The 24,804-nt window shown below is 44.6% G+C and overlaps 1 protein-coding gene across 1 annotated transcript in view; it reads right to left on the bottom strand.

Moving 5' to 3' along the window:
- The window catches only part of LOC144781711 (cytochrome P450 2F2-like), a 797,810-nt gene that overhangs the window by 547,474 nt on the left and 225,532 nt on the right, over positions 1-24,804 (bottom strand). Inside the window, exon 3 of the mRNA XM_078660686.1 lies at positions 14,405-14,567. Coding sequence (XP_078516812.1) covers positions 14,405-14,567 — 163 coding nt within the window. The remainder of the gene's footprint in view (positions 1-14,404; positions 14,568-24,804) is intronic.

Below are 24,804 nucleotides of genomic sequence, written 5' to 3'. Positions count from 1 at the left end.
CCCCCGCGACGCCCCACGCCGGAAATCTGGACGTTGTGCTGCGTTGGGACTATTCGCACAGCCGACCGCTACTTCGTTGTTTTTCCCTAAAAATGTTTATATGTTATTACTATTTTTGTTTTCTTGTATATATTTATAAATTATTAAAGTTTTATAATCTTACTACTTTGTCGGAGTGCTATATATTTTTAATGTGACACATAATTGTAAAAACTTTGATGTACAAAGAGTCATCCCTGGAATCTTCCGCTTCAGGCTCGGTCCCCTCCCCAATCACAATACAGGATGGTTTTCAGATAATAGCAACGCTTCTGCTGTGACGGATCTCATCGAGTGTGGGCCTTGATCTACTATAACTCCTTTGAAGAGGGGTGATTCTTTACAGCTGTGGCCATAAACTACATCTGCAGGGCTAGCTGATACCCTAGGACCAGCCTGGACAATCGGACACAGAGGAAAAGGAGTGTCAGAGGGTGCGGTAGTGAATAGGGCGAAAGGGAGGTGTTGGGCGGGCACAGGGTGTCATTCTCAGGGAAGAGCATCGCAGATGGGGGGAGGTTTATTACCCATGCATAAGACAGAGAGCGGGGGTGACCACTGCCTGGGGGAGATGCTTGCGAGGGTGGGGAGCCATGCTAAGGATCGACAGCGTGCACAGAGTGGGTCTGGTCAAGGCATCTAAAATGGCTGCCGTGCACGACAAAAGTGTGGCATTTGAAAAAAGACAAGATGGCGCAGACAATGTTTTTCAACACTTCCTGATTTCCTTCGAATCGAACGTTAACAGACGTTGGGGCATATTACCAAAGTTAAGCGATATTTATCCCTAACGATGCTTAGCAACGATTTTTTTACCGTCAGAAATTATCGCAGATAAACCTTGCTATTATCAAGGTTTATCGCAAATACGATAAAAAACGACCGCAATGCATTAATATCGCTGAAAACTCAGCGATATTCATGCATTACCGAGCTAATGCTCTTAGCCATGTTATCCACCTCCCATTGGATAACATGGCTAAGAACTGCTCAGGGCAGGTGGTAGCTTTTGGAGATATTCGCGCTTATCTCGAATATTTCCAAAAGTTGATAATAGGAGATAGCGATGTTAGCGACTGTTTCCAGTCGCTAACATCTTGGCATGCCCACTTTGCATGTCATTAGTGATAAATATCACTCACATGCAAAGTGGGGCCCAAGATGGTCGCTATCTTCTACTAGCCGTCGCTAACTGGTGTTAGCAACAGCTAGGTAATACACATATAATTTTATCTCCGCGAAGCGGAGCGCTGTTACAGATATATATCTTGTTTTTGAACGTTAATTTCTCAAAATGCACTGAAGCACATATATTGAGACCTAGCAAAGGCACATCGGGCTACCAGTCCCTACAATTTTGCCAAGTTTCGTGCAAATCCATTCAGCTGTTCGATCCTACCGAGAGACAAGATGGCGGCCGCTAGGGACTGTTTGGAATGTTTACAGACACCGGAGAGCCAATCAGCTTCGCTTCGCAAAGCTCCGTAACGCGAAAAGTACGCGAAGCAGTGCGCTGTTACAGATATATATCTTTTTTTGAACGTTAATTTCTCAAAATCCACTGGAGCACATATATTGAGATCTAGCAAAGGCACATCGGGCTACCAGTCCCTACAATTTTGCCAAGTTTCGTGCAAATCCATTCAGCTGTTCGATTATTATTATTATTTTTTTTTTTTGCCCCGCGGGGCCCTTTTAAAACCTCCACATCAAACCTAAACGGTCAGGGAGGATCTACTATGCCCCCTTATGGTCATTTGCCCCTTCGGTTTGGCCTCCGCTTGTCTCTCGATCCTACCGAGAGACAAGATGGCGGCCGCTACGGACTGTTTGGAATGTTTACAGACGCCGGAGAACCAATCAGCTTCGCTTCACAAAGCTCCGTTGCACGAAAAGTACGCGTCCTGGAGCGCTGCCCGGTCCGCTGTTACAGATATATATCTTTTTTTAAACGTTAATTTCTCAAAATCCACTGTAGCACATATATTGAGACCTACAAAAGGCACATCGGGCTACCAGTCCCTACAATTTTGCCAAGTTTCGTGCAAATCCATTCAGCCGTTCGGGCTAAAAGTGAGGCCAACCGCCCTATGGAAAACTCAATGTTAAAAACACGTTTTGGGACCCCCCTTTTTTCTCGGCCCCCCCTTGACGAACCCCCCCAAATTTTCAAGGGCTACTCAGAAACAAAATGTGCCATTTTCCTGAAAATTTCAGCCAATTCCGTCCACAAACGCCAAAGTTATTAGACATAGAATTTTCAAAAATCCCATAGAGAAAAAATCCTAACTATATATACCTACTGGCGACCGCCAGTAGGTAATAAGCACATCTCAGTATCACCCTTGTGCATATGTACAGCTGTTTAACACTCTTTACTGAAAATCCTTTCTTTTTTAACTCCCTTACCTTTCAATCTACACAACTATTGGCCTGGCAGTCATGGCAGAGAGCATTTAGAATCACTCAAAAAGCAACCCAAGTTTCATTTTTATCCTAATTTAAAAATAAATACAGGCAAGAAAATGAATGGTATTTATCCGTAAAAATCAGTAAAAACGGAAAATAGGGAGCCTCAATAATGATCTTTGTAACTATGCAGCTATATTTTCACAAACACTTTACAAGGTCATGAGAAAGATGCATGACTAAAATGATAACAAGTAGTGTAGGCTGGGACTACACTACGCCCTCTGGATACGCATGAATGCCAAACACTGAAATGGTTGCACAAACCTGGACTAGAAACAAAAAAATATTAATTATGTAAATAGAATATAAGAACATTTATGTCACTGAAAGTATTCTGTCTCCCTTTTTTCCACCTACAGAATTCACAGAAGTCTGCCCAGATCGTATTGTATGACTGTTTGGAGTGAGTGTGACTGAGCAAAGTTGGCTTGTTAGAACAAGTAATTTATAAGGAATCTGGGGAATCTAGGGATCTGATCTGGTCCTAAGTAAAATCACATGATCCTAACGTGGCTGAAACATGTAGACCATAGTAGATGCTCGAGAAATAGCACCTAGAAGGCATCCACTTTTGTTTTTAATCTTGCCACAGGAACCCACATTCATATTTCAACCTTGGATACCATGTAGACAATTTTATTTTCCAAGACCCCTCCCAATATACCTAGTGTTTCCTCTTGCATGCCCCAAAATAGTTGGTATTGGGGAGAACTCTATGATGAAGCATGCCACTGTACTAATCAGGGGGCTATACTTTTTTTATGCAAAAGAAAACACTGTCTCCGTGGCTTTAGGGAGCTGCTAGTGCAATAACTTGTGGGTTCACTCTCTCTTTGAATATTATTTAGATACTGGGAAACTGCTGCTCTTCTCCTTATTTTGATTTAGAGTGAATGAAAATAGCCATGTAACCCTGTCCCTGATTTTTTGGTACGAGAAATAATTATCTGCAGATGTCCTAATGAATAAAAGTAAGCATGAACAATCAAGGCACGGATAAACATCAGTGAAACAATAAACCAAGAAAAATATCTGTGGCTTCATATGTCTTCCTGTTTAAATACTTCAGTGGATTGTTTACCAGGAAGAAATGAAAAAAAACTTGCTTTCAAAATATTATCTGATAATTACATAAACCTTTTAGGGCATTTGCTGCAGTTCACCAAAAGAACAGACAGTAGTCACCTTTAGTTATTTGATGCATTATAACCGTTGTGTGATAGGGTGCCACACTCTGGCCAAAATGGCCCTTATTCTTGATCAGCTTTCCAAAATCCACTTCCCCAATATCTGCACCGATGGCTTATAGCCCCACAACAGCTTCCTGTAGAACGCCACGACTGCCAACTTACTGGCTGTAGCGATGGCCAACAGACCCTTGTCAATCAGAGACATAATGAAAGGAACCACATAATTCTCCAGGCTTGGCTTCCATCTGCACTGTTATGTTGGACTGCCCCTAACAGCACAAACTCTTCCAAAGCAAGCAAGTGTGCCTTGCGAGAAGACTCAAACAACGAGCTGGGGATAAATTGCATCATGCGCTCTTGCCCACAGACCACATATGAGCCAGCATTACAGTCTTTGTCTCGACAGCCCATGGTGCAAGCCCACGGAACCTCATCCACTGGAAATGAGAAAGAGCATTTGCAAAGTAATTGTTTACTCCAGCAATTTGTTGTGCTTTGTAAATTAAATTCATGGGTAAACACTCTAACACAAAAACCCATAACAATTGGCAAACCAATTGGATCTCGTGCTGACTATGGATTGACAATGCTTACCACCAATGTTGTCCACGTTGATCATGACCATTCTCTTAGCAAATTTATGCTCCAACAGACAAACTGCCACCACCAATGGAAAGAACTAGAGGAAGGCAATGCTCTGTCCCCCATGCTTCCACTCCACCGGTTGCTGTTCCGCACACCACCAACCCTACCAAAAGATTCCGAGACCATGGCCATCTGCTGCATCTGAAAACATCTCTCTCCCACACTCTTGCCATAGAAATACCATTGCATTCACTCAGAAAAACTCGCCATAGCCACAAATCCTCCCTCACTCCCGCTTTAAGGTGCACCCTGTGGTGAGGGAGTGACATCCCTGCCAGTGCCCAACCCAACCTCCTACAGAAAGTTCTGCCTGCCCTTATTGCCCTGCACGTAAAATTCAAATTACCTAGCAGGACCTGAATGTCCTTCACCTGCACCTTGGCCTTGTCCAACATCTTCTCTAGGAGCTCTCGACAATACTGCTTCTTCTTTTTTGGCAATCTGATCTCCATCCTGTGGAAATCCAACTCAATGCCGAAAATGTAAGCACCTGCACCGGCCCCACTGCCTTTGTTGATGCTAAAGAGACACTCAAATCCTGCATTAAATCCAGAAACAATAGCAAACCTTCCTGACATTCCCAGGACTGCGGGGCACCCACCAAGAAAAAATTGTCCAAATAGTGTGTCATCACCCCTTTTCCTGCCACAAGGAACACCTTCTGCAAAAAGAAACTGAATGCCTCAAACAATGAACATGAAATTGAACACTCCATTGGCAATGACTTGTCCACAAAAAAACTTTCCTCCAAAATGTATGCCCACCAACTCATAATCCTCAAGGTGAACTGATAACACCTGAAACACCGATTTCATATCACATTTTGCCATCAAAGTGCCCTCGTCGAATTTATTTACCAATTGAACAGCTGTGTCTACGGATGCATACCGCACCCCGCTACATGCCTAAGGAATGAAATCCTTGACCAAGAGGCCCTTCAGCCACAACAGATGTTGAATCAGGCAGAACTCCCCGGGCTCCTTCTCAGGGATCACCCCAATCGGAGAAATCCACAAATTCACCAGAGGCCAGTCATAGAATGGCCCTTCCATCCACCCTTCTCTCACCTCCTTCAACAATTTGTCCTAAACAAATCCCTTTCTCACTTTTACTAACTGAAAATTATCGACTCATTGCCACACCCTGGTACCTTCATAGAACAAACAAAACCCAAACAAAAAATCTGGCAACAACCACTCCTTTTCCTCTTCCATCCCAAACAAATTTACCCAATGCCACCGCCTATCACCCTCAACTGTAATACGCACTCAAAATCGAAGTCAAACAAAACTTTGTTCTGTGCAAAGTATGACACCATAAAAGCATTCTAATCGGCGGGATTGGTTACAGTTTTTCTTTTACAAAAATGAGAGTATACAGTTAAATTTAAAAAAGACAAAAAATCAGCTCAATCGATACATCAAAATACAATACACATTACATGACATGTAGTACAAATAGGCAAAATAACCTATGTCATATAGGTACAAGAGAGTGCAAAGTGCTTATTATTTGTCCTGATAACATACGCAGTAAAAACAATCAAAGTGACCTGTGTTAATATGTTCGTAAAGTGCATTTTGCTAAGAAATAAATGTCCCTATAAAAACTACAAAAGGATAACGAAAATGGTGCAGCATAGATTGGGGAGGCTTTCGTTCTCAAAAAGTGCATTTGTGCTATTGTATGTCCCGGAGTGCTATTTTATGTCCCACGGTGTGGTACATATCCTATATACATACACTCATCTGGATTTTTATATACCAATGCATCTAAATGTGAGTAAATTTTCCTTCTTCTTCTTGCCATTAATATGAACAAGATGACTGCATTTGTAATTTTCTCATTTTCCAGATCACATTCCAAGTTAAAAGCATGTTTGCAATGGAAAAGCATATTAGATAAAAATAAAGGTTTTAAGACAAATTTTGGAATATCCTTATAAAAACTACAAAAGAGTAAAAGATGCAGCGTAGATTGGGGGACTTCCCATCACACGGACAATTTGGCAGATTGTGGAACTACTTTTCCATTTTAGGGAATGCAATAATATAGTAAAGTGTGCCAAGCCTAATCCTTGTTAAATAAAATCTGTGTTGGATATTTCTTACCTGCGTAAGATATCATTGTATGCCCCTTACAAAGGGGCGTTCGCAATAAGAGACAACACTGTGTTTTTCGCTAACTTCAACCCCTCTTATGCATTCCCTAGCATTCATATATCTTAGTTTCGGTTCACTTTTGCTATAATCCTGGCTAGATGTAGGTTTCTTTCTATTAGTATCTATCTTACAGCATATTAAAACGGAAAAAATGTGCTCTAACCAGGGGATTTTCCTGCTATGGTCGAGGGCCAGACAGTCCAAGATCAAATCCTTTGGAAATTTTGTCTTGCCTTTGGCCCATATCCCTTGCCAAAGAGTGATCCCCGCCATATTTATTAAATCACTAGAGTATGGTACGGATAACTCTTTGTACTGCCAGGGACTGACAACAATTTTTTCAAGAATTTCTTTTCTTGGATTTGAAGGGCAGCAGTATGACTCTCCACCACGCACTTTTGCCACAGGGTTCTTCCCCTCTGCCCCATCTGCGCTCACTGTAACCAGTCCACTGACCCCTAATCCCATTTGGCTGCCCGAACTCACCCTGCTGAGGTCCACGCTGTGTGAGCATATGCTTCCCAACACATTTTGAGCAGTTGTATCTATACTTACAGTACTCCTGCAAGCTTTGTCCCATGTTGTATGGCCAGCATGCTTCACCAATCTCTGCTTGTCCCCTTCCTGCCCCACCCCACCACCTGTGTGGGACGCCCTCGAAAGGGCTTCTAGATAACCGGCCACCTACATGCTGTGTAAGTCGATGGGTCATTCTGGCGTCATCGTTTAAAGGAACAGCTCATTGTCCAGCTACACCCAAATACCATTCGCATCATCCACGAGGCGGGTGCAAAAGCCCTTGTTGAACTGCACCAGGCTAACCCCCGAATGTAACTTTCACTTTTTGCACTACTTCAAGATACTTAAACAATGCGATGCACCTCTCTGGATATTTCTTGCAGTATATGCTGAATAAATAAGAAAAGCCGCTGTCCATTTTTCAATATTGATCCGCACCTTGGGCCTGTGAGACAGCTCATACTCTTCTTTCTTGGAGCCCTCCTCTGCCCTCACCTCCTTATGTAAAAGTTTAAAAATGGCAACATACTCCCCTTTACAAATGGCCTCTTTAGTGGCCAACATCAAGTGGACTCCCAATGACTCCACGATTCCCATGTATGGCAGCTTTTTATGCTTTACTTCCTTGTCCTTCTTCTTCTTCTTCTTCTTCCCCATGCTCTTGTCCTCACCCATTGCCCCAGACTCCACCACCATCTCCTGCGATTTCTTACTCATCCCCTGCTTCCGCTTCCCACTCCCTCGTGACTGTCCGCTGATCCGGCACATACCCTTTAAGAGCAAAGGCTAGACTCCCCCTTCACTTGTGTGTCCGTCTCTACTTTCACACCCCCAGCAGCAGTGCCCGCCAGGCAAGGCTCCTTACCTGGTCTCAAGGTCATAACCCTCACCAAAGCCATCCATCCTGACACCGGTCTTACCTCTGTTTGGACGGACACTGCCCTTGCCAAAACTGTGACAGGCTGCTGTAAAACACCATTACTCCCTTTTGGAAGTAACAATATACAGAGTGGATTCCGGGTTGGTGGCAGCATCCCGGCGCCATTAGAAAGAGAGACAGCGCACAGGGCATATCTTGAGAACTTTGCTCGTAATTTTAAACTTTGCTTTTAACTATTGACCTATGCTCTTTTGCACTAATGTCATGCCTTACTGACTAACTGTGATTAAAACGGTTTTTATTTTGTCAGATTCTCTTTCAGGCTGAAGGTGTTTTTCAATTACATCGTCTAAGGCACGCCGCGCAGCTGATTACTAGCGCCACCTTTACTTACCTTCAGATAGCAGCCCCTCTAACCCGGTCCACCGCGGCTCCCCTGCCGATTGTGTGGAGGGCGGCTCATCTACCGCGGCTCCTGGTGCCGGTCTGGTGGTGAGAGCGGGCGCCATATTGGGAGGAGTCCGAGAGCACTGGGACCTGAGGCAGCGGTCCAGTTGCTCAAGGCTCCTTCACATAAAACGTGATGTGTTGGAGGGAGCGCAGCGGGCGCGACGGAGGCGCGCCGGAGTCGCGCTAGAGTCAAGCTCGTCTGCGCTCGTCCGCGAGCGTCCGGGACTAGGGGCGAAGGATAGTGCCTGCTCCTACACATACACATCCGCTGATTTACTAGCGCTGAGACCACCTACTACGATGTGTCCACCCGTCCCTCGCAACACGGCTAAACGAATCACTCACTTGGGTATAAGCATTCCCGCTACTTCTATAGCTGACCTTGTCCCTAAGTATGCGATGCTTACTACCACACCTAGTACTACCTGTTCGTTTAGGTGCATATATTTAAACACCCGTTCCATGATTAAACATCAGGCGGACATCTTTCTGCTATTAATGGACATACAACCGGATATGTTGCTATTGACTGAGACTTGGCTCACCCCAGATTCCCTACCGGACATTCTAGCTGCCCTACCAGCAGACTATTACATACTGTCAGCAATACGTCCGGGAGGGAAAACTGGGGGAGGAGTGGCCATTATTGTTCATAAGAAACATCAACTCAGACAACTGTCATCCCTGCCTTTATCCAATACAGAAAACATTGTCGCTAAATTAGACACCCCTAATGGATCACTTGCACTGGTGCTACTATATCGCCCACCCCAAACCATGGCCACATTTCCATCTACCTTAGCACAGCTATTGGCCCCGCTGGTCATTAACCATTCTAAACTACTTTTGGTCGGGGACCTAAATTTTTGGTTTGACAATATATCGCAAGACCCCCAGGCTGCAGAGATGAAAGACCTTTTTGACGACCTCAACATGATACAACACATTCGCACTGAGACTCATCAGAAAGGTCATAGTCTCGACCAAATCTGGTCTTTGAATCTATCACTATCCTCGATAGACATAAAACCGTGCTGTTGGTCTGATCATTATAGTATAAGCTTCTCTTTTCAGTTAGACAAGACCAATCAATTCAAGCTACAAACCAGCAAGACCATCAGGAAATGGACTTCCATGGATATGTCAGCTTTTTAAAATTTTTTAAATACTTCCCTTCCCCCTGAGACCACCAATGTGGAGCAGGCCGATCATCGGCTCAAAGAATGGCTTACCTCAGCGATTGACATCTTTGCCCCCCCTACGCGTCTTTGCAGCTCTAGGAGCTCGGACGCACACAAATGGTTCACACCTGAGCTTAAAAAATTAAAACTGGAAGTGAGGCAACAGGAAAGGTTATGGCGCTCCCAGTACTGTCCTTTAGCCAGGGCTACTTACTGCCTAGCCAGGAAGGCTTATCAAAAAATTCTACATAACCATAAGACTGCCCACTTCTCATCTAAAATCTTAAACGCCACCAATAAGTCGAAAGAAATCTTTAGGATAGTGAATGACTTATGTAATGATGACAGAACTTCTCCTCCCGTAGTTCCTACTCAAGCATTATGTAATTCCCTGAATGACTTCTTTAGTGAAAAGATTTTATTGATTAAACAGAACATCTCCACACTTCCAGTCTGTACCCCGGTGGACGACATTTCTTTTAATCCCTCAACTTTACACTCTTTTCCCCCTATTGATTTGCAAGTCTTTTTAGAACTTTTGTCTAGAGTCAAATCAGGCTCCCCTATGGATGTCTGTCCCCCTCAAATTATGAGGGAAATTGGCCGGGCCATTCCTAATAGCATGATACCTTTGCTTAACAACTCTCTCACTCTTGGGATAGTGCCCAGCAGTTTCAAGCAGGCTTTATTGATACCTCTCACTAAGAAACCTGGTATTGATCCGCTGGACCTCACGAATTACCGGCCCATATCCCTGCTGCCCTTCCTATCCAAAATGTTGGAGGCTCATGTTACGAACTGCCTCTCAAGCTTTGTGGAGGAATCGGGTTATCTTCAACCTAACCAAGCAGGATTTCGGCCTGGCCACTCTACTGAAGCAGTAATACTGGCTGTCCAGAACACCTTGAGGTCCAACGCTGACAAAAATCTTCACCAAGCCCTGGTGCTCCTGGACCTGTCTGCGGCTTTCGACACGGTTGACTATTCCATTCTGGTCAACCGTGTCGAACAGGCAGGTCTCAGAGACTCTGCCTTGGCCTGGCTAAAATCGTTCATATCTGAACGCACCCAAGCAGTCTGCCTAGGCTCTTTTTCTGCTGCTAAAACCAAGTCCTTCTGTGGGGTCCCCCAAGGCTCTTCGTTGTCTCCCTTATTGTTTAATTTGTATATGCGGCCCCTTCTTTTTGTTTTAAGGGAACACAAAGTCACTGTATACAACTATGCAGATGACTTGCAGCTAGTCTTTGTACTCAACTCTTCAAATGCTGTAGAGGATTTTCAGGCCACCATGACCCTCATCCAGAGTTGGATGTCCTTAAATCATCTCAAGTTAAATCCGGGGAAAACTGAGTTGATCCTGCCCGGCAAGAGCGAAATCAGCTGGAGCCCTAATTTTTGGCCTGCTGATATGGGTCTCCCCCCAAAGAAATCTCAAACAGTAAAAAGCCTGGGGGTTACCATCAATGAGGACCTTACTTTAAAATCCCAGATTGGAACCGTGGTTTCTTCTGGATTTTTCCAACTGAGGAAAATTAGGAAAATCACACATTTCCTTACCCATACCGCTCCAATTCAGGTAGTCATGGCCCTAGTCCTATCCCATATCGACTTCTCAAACAGTCTCTATCTTGGCCTACCTGTAGGCCAACTTAGAAGATTGCAGTACCTGCAGAATCAGGCCGCTAGACTGATCTGCAATGTACCTAAATGGGAATCGATCAAATTAGGCTTAGAGACCTTGCATTGGTTGCCTGTGGCCCAAAGAGCCGAATTTAAAGCAGGGTGCATCATTTTCAAGGCATTGCAAGGCAAGGGCCCCCTTTTTATCAGGCAGTTGATTGGAAGGTATGTTCCCTCACGTAGCCTGAGATCAGCACACAAAGGCCTACTTGAGGTACCACGCTTTAAGAAAAAACGACAGGGAGGCAGTAGTTTTCACTTTTTAGCAGCCACCTTGTGGAACTCCCTGCCGCTAGCTCTCAGACAGAGCAAGGACCTTCTTGACTTTCGAAAGGCATTTAAGACTCACCTCTTCAAACAGGCATACTTGAAATAGAGACTTCTGTTGATTTACCCCTTGTTATGTTGTTTTTTTAATCTCTTTCCAGCGCCAAGAAGCCCTTGGGCGTATGCGCGCTTTATAAATTTTAAATAACATAACATAACATAACATTAGTTTAGATTAGCAGTTTATAGAGCGCCTGGTTACTCCAAACAAAATGTCCCTGCTCTAAAAATGCTTCCTGTCTGTCAGCGGTGAAACACCCAGTTCAATGCCTCAACACCAACCAGACTGGAAGACCCTGAAAAACCAAGTTTTAAAGTTGCTACGGAACAGCACTTCTGAAGCCTGCATCTTTAGATTGAGTGGCAATTCGTTCCACATTTTTGCTGCTAAAAAGCCGAACGATCTGCGTCCCAATCGGGCTCTCTGTACTTTAGGAATAGTCAGCCTTGCAGTGCCCATAGGCCTAACATTCCTAATAGGTCTATAAGGGGTGATTAAAGGGAACAAATAACTAGGACCCTTCTCAATAGAGATTCTGTGACAAAGCATAAGGCTTTAAAATTCACTCTGTCCTGTACCGGAAGCCAGTGACATTCTACAAGGGGGAGCCCCTATAGGGGTTCGCTTTGGGATGCTCAATAGTAGACGAGCTGCAGCATTCTGAACTCTCGCCAGCGTTCTCATTCTGCCTTTAGTGAGCCCTAAGTATAGAACATTGCGGTAATCCAAGCAGGAAATGGTCACTGCCTGGATACTAATTTCTTTTGCTGCTAGAGGTAATAGATCTAATATTTTTTGTAATATTCTCAGTAGGCCAAAACATGTGCTGGCCACACTTGATATCTGTTCCTCAAATGATAGCATAATATCAAACAACACCCCTAAATTTGTAATCTTGGATCTAGAGACCGGGGTCGACCCTAAGTCAGAATGCCACCAGGTATGAAACCAGATAGAGGGTTATTTGCCAACTACCACAATGTCGGATTTGCCTGCATTTAATTGCAGACAATTGATTTTCATTCAATTGGCCAAATCCATTAGGCAATCTCTAAGCTTAGGAGTGGCCTCCGCTTCATTTTGCTCTAGAATGACAATCAGCTGAGTATCATCAGGATCAGATACAAATTTCACCCCATGTTTTGCCACTTCCTCCGCTAAAGGGCATATGTAAACATTGAACAACGTTGGGCTCAAAGGCGCGCCCTGTGGCACCCCTTGTTGCAGAGGTAGGGTCTCAGAGGTGAAAGGCCGCTGAAAGAGTTTGAAGGACCTATCTTACAAAAAACTATTATTTTAATTCAAAGTAGCACCTCTGACTCAAATATCCCACGGTTGTTCCGAAAGAAGGCTGTGGGATACTGTGCCAAAGGTGGCACTCAGGTCCAGCAGGATGAGAGCTGCCGTCTCACTGTTGTCTGTGGCCATTTTCAGCAATTCGGAGGCTAGATGTAATGCAGATTTGGTGCTATATATCAGTCTGAAACCAGATTTGGTCTTGTGAAGCACCCAGTTATCTTCAATGAATTTAGTCACTTTAAGATTGAGTACATTTTCTGCTATTTTAGCAAAAAGAGGAAGCAAATATACAAGTCTTAGATTTTCATGAAGACCGAGATACAAGGAGGGTTTCTTCACCAGAGCGACCACCATAGCATGTTTCCAGTGACTTAGGACCTGCCCTGAGCAAACAGAGGAATTAAACAGGATTGTAAGCACTGGAGCAATAGCTTCCTTCCCTCGTAACAGCTCGTAGGTGGGATAGTATCTGTGGGAGAACCACTTTAACCGCTGAAAGAGGCTGAAGTATATCCTTCACAGTAGGAGCTTGGAACTTAAACAGCACTTCATGTGATAATTCATTCTTTGGGGGGAGTAATATATCATTTCTGCTGACCCCTGGGAAAGTGGCATACATTTTCTCGATTTTTTCAGCAAAAAGCTAGCCACTTGCTTACAATATTCTATGGAAGATGTCATCAGTGCCGTAACATGTTCAAGGTAGGTAGGCTCCTTTACAATAGGGGAAATGTCCTCAGGAGAATACTTAGCGGATTCAGTCTAATGCACCTAAAATTCCCTACATGTTCTCCTAATATGATGGTATAGCTACAGGTCCTGTGCTTCGCAAGCCTTGTCCCTGCTAAACAGTCGTGGCACACATGACTCGTGGGTGGGAGGATCGTGCAGGGGTTCGCGCGAGGGGGTTAAAAAAAGACATTTAAAAAACTTACCTTACCGGGTCACGCGCCGCCTCCGCTCCTGGCCGGGTCCCACACCCGCGTTTTCCGGGAACAAGAAGCATGCATCCTCCCTCCCCTCCCGTGAGCCAATCACAATGCTGCAATGGCAGCGTTGTGATTGGCGTGGACAGCGCCCAGCCGGGCGCCTGTAGGGAGGCCATTTACTCTATGTAGGCTGCATGCACCTAAGCAGAGGTGCACCACAATGCAGAGTGGAACAATACAACATTTATGTAATGAGGTCCCTGGCAACCAGCCTGCCAGCATTGGGATACACGTAACATGTTATATGGAAATTGTTATTTGAAAAAATTATGCAGAACGCAGTGGGCACATTCAAGGTCACTGCTTGCTGACATGGAAATAAACAGAGATTGAAAACATAATATTTTCCGAAGGGGATGAAACGTCATGATGTTGTATACATTTACCCAATTATGAAGCAAAAGCTGGAAAAATGGCGTCTCAAGATTCTCACAACTTCACAATTCAAGCAATACAAATATATCTTCGATAAATATTTTTTGTAAAAGTTGCAAAACAAAGCAAAAGTCATCTTTTGAAGATTTTCTCTTTTTTGTTAACAAAATCAATTATCTGAAGTCCTATACTCACCGTTGCCTTTAGTGAAATCGGAAAAGAGAGGATAATGTCCTCGGTCAGCAAAAGCATCACCTTGGTCGATCAGGGCAGCTTTTATAGTTTCATAGCTACAGAGCACCACGTGTCGCTGAGGTCCAAGGTAGAGAGTGTACAATGAACCATACTTCTTGTGCATCTGTGAAAAGAAAACTAATATGGAGTATCTGTTGGCTTTCAAGTAATTTTTGAGTGAAAGTAGTCTTTGTTGTCAGAATTTGAAAACTTGCAGTATGATTTAGAGTTTGGTAGATGGGTTATGACCTTGTAACAAGGGGGTCAGAGGGATATCTGTCACATTTGTGATGGACTAATCTGTCTGCCAAACAGGGCATCGCTTACTTAATAATTTTAGGGCGTGTGTGGCCGAGATGTCCCAACAAGCAATAAGGTGTACCCACTAAAGCCATGATTCTGAGTGAAGGTTCTATCTGTCACACCGAATAAAGAATTAATCAATCAGTAATTATTGAGTGCAGCTCTTTACACCAGAGGGTATATGGGGGCTCAGGTCTCATAAAAAGCTTAAAAAGTTAAAAAGCTGGGTCTTGAGTCCCCTTGTGAATGCCACTAGAGGGCGATGTTGGCTGGCATAGGGTAGGTTGTTCCAGGCATTGGCAGTGAGGTAGGAGAAGGAACAACTTACACAGTGGGTTCGGCAAATGGGCAGGTGTGTGCGTAGGCTAGGGAGACAAAGCACAGGTGTCTGGAGGGATTGTGGAAGTTCAGGGGGTGGCTGATATATGCTGGTCCCTGGTCATGGAGGGTCTTTAGGACATATGTTAGCATCTTGAACTGGCATCTCTTTTGGATGGGGAGCCAATGGAGGTTCTTGAGGTGGGGGATGTTGCCGATCTGTTTGCGGAGAATGAGGATGATGAATCTGACCACTGCATTCTGAATAGTCTGGAGTCTCTTGAGGAATTGGGAAGTTACTCCTGTGTAGATGGTGTTTCTGTAGTCCAGCTGGCTGGTGGCGAGAGCTTGAGTGGTGGTTTTTCTGGTGTTAACGGGGATCCATCTGAAGTTTTTTTGGAGCATGCAGAGGAGACTGCAATGACCTGATGCTTCTTGGTGGACTTGCTGTCTGCGATGATGCATAGATTGAAGGCGTGGTTGGTTGGTGTGGGCCTGAGTTGGGGGGCCACCAGGTGTCATCCCACAGGGAGGTGTTCTTCCAGAAAATCAGCACTACTGTCATGTCTGTGTTGAGTTTGAGGCAGTTGGTCCTCATCCAGTTGGCGACAATTGTCAAGGCATACCAGAAGTTTGTTCTGGTGGTCAAGGGGTATTCCATGAATTGAGAGGATGAATTGGGTGTCGTCTGCACAGGATATGATGTTGAGTCAATGGGTTCTGATAGTGTCGACCAGGGGTCTCATGTAGGTGTTGAACACAGTGGGTCTGAGGGAGGATACTTGAGGTATGCCACAAACATTGCTCTTGGGTTCTGAGGTCAAGTGTGGTAGGTGTATTCTCTTGGTTTGTCCTGTGACTAGGGATGCAATCCATTTGAGGGCATTACCCTGGATACTGATATGGTGGAGTCTTTTGGTGAGGGTGTGGTGTGATATGGTGTTGAATGGCCTGAGAGTACAAGGAGGTTTAAGGCAGCTATATTAGCCCTGTTAAGCATGGTTCTGATGTCTTCTGTGGTGGCCAAAAGGGCAGTCTCATTGTTTTGGTTGGAGCGGAAGCCGGATTGGGAATTGTCGAGCAGGTAGTTTCTCTCTAGGTGTTCGGTGACCTGGTGGTTGATGGCCTTCTCAAGGAATTTGGCAGGGTATGAACGCAGAGAAGTGGCCACAGTAATGTTTAAGTTTGCTGGGGTCAGCGGAGGGTTTCTTCAGGTGGGCTCTGAGCTCTGCATCTGTCTGGAAAAGCAGCTGTGTTTATGGATGCATTGAGATTGGAGGTGAGTTTCATATCGATTTCTTTGTTTCTGAGGTTTAAAAAGTGGTGGGGTCAGGGATCCGGGGTGCTCCAGAGTGGATGGAGGTCATGATGGCTGAGGTGTTCTGTGTAGTGAGTGGAATCCATGAGGTGAGCGGGTGACTGGGGCTGTTTGTGAGAGGAGGCTGTTGAAGTTGATGGGTTGGGGATCGAAGTTGTTATAGATGGTAGCAATCTTGTTGTGGAAGTGGTTCAACAGTGTGTGGCTGAGGTCCTGGGAAGGGCTGACCGTTTTCTCGGCAGCTGATGGGCGGTAGAATTCTTTAACAATGTTGAAGAGTTCCTTACTGTGGTTGGTGCTTGCTATGATTTAGTCTGGCAAGGAGTCTCTTTTTGTGTCCTTGATGCCTTGGTCTTATATGTATTTAGGGCTGACTTGAAGGGGGTGTGGTCTGTTTAGTTTCTGGTGGTGTGCCAACATATTTCTAGTCACTTTCAGTTGCATTTGTTAGTCCTGAGGTCTGGTGTATACCAGCTGGCTTGTATCGTGGATCTGCTGGTTATGGCTGACTTCATGGGGGTGACCCTGTCAACGCTATTGGTAATCCAGGTGGAGACGTTTTGGACCGCCTGTTTCAAGTGGGTCACGGCATGGGGCTGGGTGATGTTGAAGGCGTCCGTTCACTGGGTCTCTGTCACTTTGTTCCAGCTGCAGTGGGAGGAGCTCGGGGGCCTGGTAGTGGTACCTGGGGAGCCTGTGATGGTGAAGTGGAAAATGGCGTGACCGTTCCAGACGAGTTTGGTGACATGACTGTACTTGATTCTGTCACTGGATAGGAAGATTGGGTCCAGCGTGTGTCCTGTGCTGTGTGTGGGGTTCATGACTAGTTGGGTGAGGCCGATATTGCTCATGCTTTCCCAGAGTTTGGTGGAGTTGGCGTCTTTAGGGTCATCCAGGTGGAAGTTGAGGTCACTGAGAAAGATGCAGTGCTTGTAGTCAATAGTAGAGGGGCAATGAATTCACAGAAACCGGGAAGTGGTCGTGGGTGTCTGTAAGCGAGGGTTCTTCTGATGATTGTCCTGGCGTTGGTTTGGAGTTGGAAGTTGACGGGTTCCTTGATCGATGTGGTGTCATCTTCAGTGGTGGTGCATCAGAGAGTTTCCTTGTGGATGATGGTAATGCCTCCTCCATGTCTGTTGATGCGGTTTTGGTGTATCATCTTGTAGCCGTCAGGCATTGAGGTGCAGAAGTTGTTGTGGCACCTGGGGTCCAGGGCCTGGAGCTCGGCGGTGGAGTATCAATGATTGGCAAGAGGGCCAGGGTTCATGGCGCTGGGTGTGGTCCAGGCACAGACGGGAATGCATTTGGCAAGCCCGCTACGTAGCCATGCTGCAGCCTCCATTTAGGGCAGTGGGAAGCAGGAGGTGAGAGAGGCGAAATAGGGGGAAATGAGCGGCGGGCGGGCCAAGTTAAAACCAGCAAAAACAGTGAAATATGAGCAAGGGCTAACTAAACAGGAAAGGAAATGCCAAATCTGGCACAGATAAAACAAAAACAGAGTGAAGTGCCAACAGCTAAACAGGAAAAAAAAATGTCTCAGACTGACACAAATAAAAACAAGTGAAGTGAGATTTGTAAGACGGAAGTGGCAGGCCGCGGGGAGTGGGGGAGGAAGTGGCCGTGACAGTGGCACACCAGGGGCAGCAGGGGAAACCTGCTAGATGTAGCAAGGGCTAACTAAACGGGAAAGGAAATTACTAATCTGGTCAGATAAAACAAAAATATAGCGAAGTGACAACAGATAAACTAACAGAAAATAAAAATGGCTAGACTGGCACTGATCAAAACAAAGTGGCAACCAGAAGGGGGGAGTAGCGGTGAGCGGAGGAGGAAGTGGCTGCATCAGCAGCACACTAGCGGCAGAAGGGGAGATCTACTAGAGGAAGTGAGAGGAAGCTAGCACAAGGACCACAATGCATATCACAAGGTTTTGGAGAGTAACGTAAATTTCGAAGCTTGCCAAAATCGGTATAGTATGGTAAATACCATACACTTTCCCTGATTAAATTGTGGCATGCTTGACCTGCTTAAATGTCTTGAACATTGAGATATTTTATGCAATTACCGGTAACAACAAAATACGGTAAATATCACCCAACTCGAAATTCCTATTCCTTTGCAAATGGATTTAGACAGGGGTCAGATAATACTAACCAACTTGTAATCAGTGCAGAAAAGAATAGGGCGAGTTGGCAAGACTGGATGGTGGTAATGCACAGGATTAGAGGAGTTTCAATTATTTGGAAAAGTAAGGTCAGCTGGTAAAGGCGTAGTCTGGATTATGTTGTCACTCTAGTTCTGTTCCTCCTCAGAGCAATGTAGGGCAGAGAAACCCAGTGTCTGTTGCCAGATCTACATGCCAAATATAATTTCCTGTCTCTTCTTGTGCACAGGCTTTTGGAGCCAAGCCCTACTCTTGACTGGGTTCTGGCTCAACTCTACCTGTTGATATATTTGCCTACCGAGCTTTACCCTGTCTACAGCAACAGTGATTTGATGTCACAGGTTTTGCAGCCAACCAATCCAAATAACAGCGCCAGGCAAGACTAACTGAGTGATTATGAGGGGGATCTGCACCCCATACACCCCCCTTAAACTACATTCCTACTGCCAACCTCTAAATATGGCTCTTCAGTTGAAAAATTAGAAGGCACTCTTAAAGAAGGAAAATGTTAATCAATTATTTTTTCTCATTGAATATATTTTTATTGCTATTTAATTACCGATATCCGCATTGTTTATTGTGTCCCAGACAGTGGAAAGTTAGCACCTTTGCCTTGAATTAGAAGATCACCCACACATAATTATTGACTTAAGACCTAAGAAGTGAACAAGAGATAGAAAAGAGCACAGAAAATAATAATGTAAGTAGAAACGTGGAAAGGAAGGAGAAGTAGAAACTGGTCTGGCATAACAAGAGAAAAAACATGTAGAGACTGGTGAAAATGGAATAAGGTCCAGTGGAAAAGAGGCAGGAAGATAAGCTGTGAGGGTTTGTGGAAAATCATGGTAACATTTATATAAACGATGACAAAAGGAAAAAGGGGAAGCGGAATTCCCTCTCCATGACCAGACAAGTCAACGCCGTCTCCTCGTCGTGCTTCAACATCCTGCGCATGCTACGTAAGATCTTCCGATGGATCCCCACCGAGACCAGGAAGACCGTCACCCAGGCCCTCGTCACCAGCCGTCTGGACTACGGCAACTCCCTCTACGCCGGAACCACCGCCAAACTCCAGAAGAGACTCCAGCGGATCCAGAACACCTCAGCACGACTCATCCTGGACATCCCCCGTCGCAGCCACATCTCCGGACACCTGAGAGACCTGCACTGGCTCCCGGTCAACAAGAGAATCACCTTTCGGCTCCTCACCCACGCTCACAAAGCCCTACACAACCAAGGCCCAGGATACCTCAACAGCCGCCTCAACTTCTACGCTCCCAAACGCCAGCTTCAATCGACCAGCCACGCCCTCGCCGCGGTCCCCCGCATCCGAAGAGCCAGCACAGGAGGAAGGTCCTTCTCCTACCTGGCCGCCAAGACTTGGAACTCCCTTCCGACCCACCTCCGCCTGACCCAAGACCACCTCGCCTTCAGGAAGCAGCTCAAGACCTGGCTGTTCGAGCAGTAGCGGACCCCCCCCCCAGCGCCTTGAGACCCTCCGGGTGAGTAGTGCGCTATATAAATGCATTGATTGATTTATTGATTGATTAACTAAATGTTTGTTTACAACAAGGTACATTTGCTTTTTTGTAATTATGCGACAATCATGAAAACTATGCAAAATCATGTGTAATTATGCAAAGCGCAAAACCATCATTTAGCGCTATATTCAGCGCAAAATGTGCTAGTGTGTCAATTTTTGATATGCGGATACATTTATTGTTAATAAGTAGTGCATAAAAACAAGAGTACCATAAACAAAAGCAACTTTCTTTCTGGTGGCCCTATTTGTTTGCAGTTAATTTTTTATAGTGAATGTTACATTCTCTGTGAATTTATACTGCCAATAGCAAGCAATTACGTAAAATGGCATAATGGCATAATTTCAGAAATGTTCATGCAGCGCAATTTACATTTCTCTCAGGCCTAAAGAAGACTGTCATTCAAGCAAAACTAATATTTAGACATATTACAATTCAACATGTCATGAAGCCTTAAACTGTTAAAATATCATTTGTAGCAAAATGGTGATCTACCCATTTAACCTCCTGGGATTTTTGCTTTTGGATTACCTCGTTTTGGACTTTCACTGTGAGTGGGTATCACTAAGAGAGCATCACTCACAGTAAACCCTGCTATGGCGGATTGAGAGTGCTAACCACCAGTCTCCACCTTTTATGAGAATGTCCACTGTTGCAGAATTGAGGAAATACACTGAGGATTGATTGCATGTAAATACATTAACCCACATGTGTGCACATGAGTGCGTTCTGAGCATGTGAGACAACAGTCTAGCTCAGCCTGCTATCTACGCAAAGGTATCCTGTCAATGAAGGGACCCTTCCGGTATTAGTGCTGACCTGGTGTAGGTCTTATAAAGTGGGCGGGTATACATATTGTGTATCTGTAGCAATTAGTGAAAAGCCTGTGTGCTTCACATGACTAAATTATACATTTTGGGCAAATTTTGACAAGTACAGTTTCACTCGACTTAGACCCAGCGATATAGGTGAGAAACTAATCCTAGGGTAAAAATGGGCCAGAGTGCAGCTCCAACGTCATGTCACCTAGGTGATATCTTTACTCCTTAAGGCACTTGGACAAAATTCTCTGACACAACTCCTCATTGGATTTCATTTCTGGCCTTTGTGACAAGTAAATTAATCTTCTTGCCAGCAGGGTGATCAAAGGTCTCCCCACACATTTGGGCCATTTGCCAATGCTTGAACGTGTTCCTCAGAAAAGGAAGAGTGGGGACCGAATCTGCATGTCAAAATTACTTTTTGCACTGCACCTGCCCTGGGAGGCTCACACTCACAGAAACAAAGGAAAGTTCAGCACCTGGAGCCAAACAAAGGAGGGGATCCCTTTTGAACTTTTGTAGGGAAGAGACCAGGCAGCTGTGGAAGTTAGGGGTAGGGCTAAGGCCCTTAGAGAAGGTCTTTCAAGAAATAACTTCCAGTCACAATGTTGGAATGTCACAAAATACTGTGAAGAATGGTTGGGGCAGCGGTGGAGTAATGATGTGTCACCCTAGGATCAGGTGAAGGTGACCACCTGCAAGAAATTTCTATCCTACTTAAAAACCCCTGTACAAGGGAAATACCAGAGAGATTTCTTTTTAACTGGAGTGTCACCGCCAAAGGAATGCTCAGCGGAAGTAAGCACCACTTGACACCATTGCAAGGATGGAATTTTGGGATCCAGCGGGTACACATGGAGTAGGAGTGTTTCTCTAGATCCATAGGTGTTGGCCTTGTTAAACCCGCTGAGGGATATTAGAGGTATGATACTGAGGGAGAACCATGGAGATGGGTGACTTTCATCAAAAGGGGAGGCGGGGCCTCAATTGCTGACACACAAGTACGTTGCAAGATGGCCAGATCCATGAGACCTGAGGAGCGTGGGGTGGGTATGCTCCTGGTGGACTGCAGAGGAGCTAATAGATCAGTCACCAGGTGTAAGTAAAGGCTGGTGCCAAGAGACCAGACAGAGGACACGTCCAGCACCAGGAGCTAAAGTGCAGGCGGGCAGCCCTGATCCCTCCCTAATTGAAGGAGAGCAGTGAAATCAAGCTTCATGTAGAAATATAGAGGCCAGGAGGGCTTAAATAAATACTTCTGGTGGCTTGAGATTGTTTCATCTCACAAAGGATAACCGAATGGTATAGAACCTCATGTGTGTAGAAAAAATGTGTATTGTGAAAAAAGCATTTGCTTTTAAAGATGAGAACCCTCACTCACCACGCAGGTAAAATGCTTCATCATTGGGTTCCCTCTTGTACACAGTAGCCTCAAGGCTGACTGTGTGGGCTACAACTCTCCCGCAGGAGAGGAGCGTGAGGTGTTTTCTACTCCAATGTGATATGAGAGTGAGGGGCAGAGTGCAAAAATTATAACATAAAGTGATTTAAAATCATCTCAAGTAGGGAAAATATCTTTAATCTGTATACCTAATGGATGAAATAAAAAGCCAGTGTAACGATAGGAATAAAAAAATATAACCTATCTGACTAGGTCAACATGTTTCTGCCAGGTATATAATTTGCGGCATTCATCAGGACCACTGTCATATCACTCTGCTGTACTTCGTGATAAACAAAACATACTTATGTGAACTCTATAAGGACCAGCTTCCATCTGGTCTTGTCTCTAAGCAGAACAAATTCTGCCTCTACCTTACCTTGTTTTTGCATCTACCTTACATAGGTCCTTTGTCTAAGTGCGGGTACCTTAGACGCCGTCACTTTATCCGAGTATACAAACAAAGGCCAAAGGGGGGCTAGAGATTGTTGCCAGGAGTAAACCAACACCAATATTATGCGAACTGACCCAACTAGGCCAAATAAATGGACTAGTTAGGAAATGGAGCACACAGCGCCCTGCTGCAATTTCTACTTTTCTACCGTGGAGGCCATGTACCCCAGGGGTCAGCAGAAGATGCTGCAGGGAATGGATGTGTGTGCTTCCCTCCTATGTTGTTTAAAGTCTCCAGGGAAGCCCAGTGCCTGAAGACCTATGCAAGACAGGAAAAAAATAGAGCACCACCACACTCCTTGTTCCAAAGTTCTGTGGAGGGTGCCAGAGCCCCCATGGCTTGTTTCCACTGGCCCTCGGAGCCCCAGAACAGTCCAGGCCGACATGCGTTGATCTTCTCCCCAACAGGAAATCACTTTTGTGCCCAAAAGTTGGACTGGGCATCCAATAAAAAGTCAGAGGCCTTTGCTGCACCAAGAGAAGAGAAAGTCCACTGCTGTATCAAAAATAACTCCACAGGCCGATCAGCAGGGGCAAGGAAGTACCCCTTAAGCCCCAGCAAAGGACCCTGAAAAATATGCATATGGGCCTGGGGGAGCCCAATGGTGGGCAGTGGTACTACTAGGTTTGTTTTGAATGGTGTGGGGGTAGCTACCAGGACCACAACACTCCAGATATTAATATTAAAGGAGCCACCCTAAGTCTTCCAGGTGTACTAAGGAGTGACATGGGGAGACTATCCTTTGTTTTCAGTATACTTGGAGCTAGTGTTTTTAAACAGATGGTCGAGAATGTGGGATCTTCTGTTAGTTGATCTAATACTGCAGAATCTTAAAAGTAGAATAAGGGCTCATGTACACCTTACAATGAATCGGTCATGCTTTCCTGAAAATGACAAACATTAACAAAAGGTTTTATTGAAAAATACAAATTTAGCAGCCACATGTTACGTTAGGAAGGTTATTGAAGTGTTTTTTAAATGTTTCAATAAAAGTCACGGGGTTAACAGTGAGTATGACAGGTCTTAAAGAACATCAATGTTACATCACGCCATCCACTGTGATTTTAATTGTATTGTTTTTGTTTTGTGGGAAATATTTCTGATTTTAATAACATGGTGACAAATCGACAAAGCCAGTAGGCCTGCATTTTGATAACAACCCCCCTATATTTTGCCTAGTATAAACTGGAATATTGGGGTTCTAGAGTGCAAGGCTCGTTAGGGGGTGTGACTAGTTAGGAGGGTGTCACTTTAGGTATTTCCACCTGCCTACTGGAACATATTTGTAAATCATTGTGTAGTATTCAGTAGTGTGTGCATAATAAAGAACTTTTCTTTTTATATGTAAAAGCACTGACTTTACCTGATTTATTGGCTGTTGTTTGTTGAATGCTGCATGGCTTGGGATACTAGCCCACACCACTTCCCATAAGTTGGCCTTGAACTGCTCTACTTAACTACCTCGAGAGAGTCAGATGCTACAACAGGGTACTTGGTTTCCATGGGGATGGACATTTATGGTTCAATTGCTTGCAAAGGATCCATATACTTTGCATCTTTTATCCCACTTTCTTGCATTATCAAATCAACATAAATAAACTTAAAATGATCTACAGCTAAGTCATATTGACTAGCTTAAATGGAAATATGAACTTTTCAAGAAGATTTTCAGAGAACATATTTTATCAAATGCTAACTTACTGGGATTCCTGTAATAGAGTATTAGAGATAATAACTTTACCACTTTGTTCTGGAAGTATCTAGGGTAACTCAATCTCTTTACCTGGCAAACTTGTACAAAGCATGATCAAAGTGAATCATGTAAAAGGAAGGCTTTGCAAACTTTACTGGCCTATCTCTGTCCTTGCATTGGACTTAATTACTACTCCAACGCATTATCTCCTAACTGTTCTGCAACAATATGTGATGGCAGTAGAAGCCAAGTCCCACAAGTGTCATCAAAATAGTTGGCTATACTTTTGAGTTTTTCAGTAAACCTCA

The sequence above is a fragment of the Lissotriton helveticus genome, chromosome 9, assembly GCF_964261635.1.
Source record: "Lissotriton helveticus chromosome 9, aLisHel1.1, whole genome shotgun sequence".
In the NCBI taxonomy this organism is placed as follows: domain Eukaryota; kingdom Metazoa; phylum Chordata; class Amphibia; order Caudata; family Salamandridae; genus Lissotriton; species Lissotriton helveticus.
Note: the sequence above shows the minus strand (reverse complement) of the source record. Positions and strands in the feature narration are given on the sequence as shown.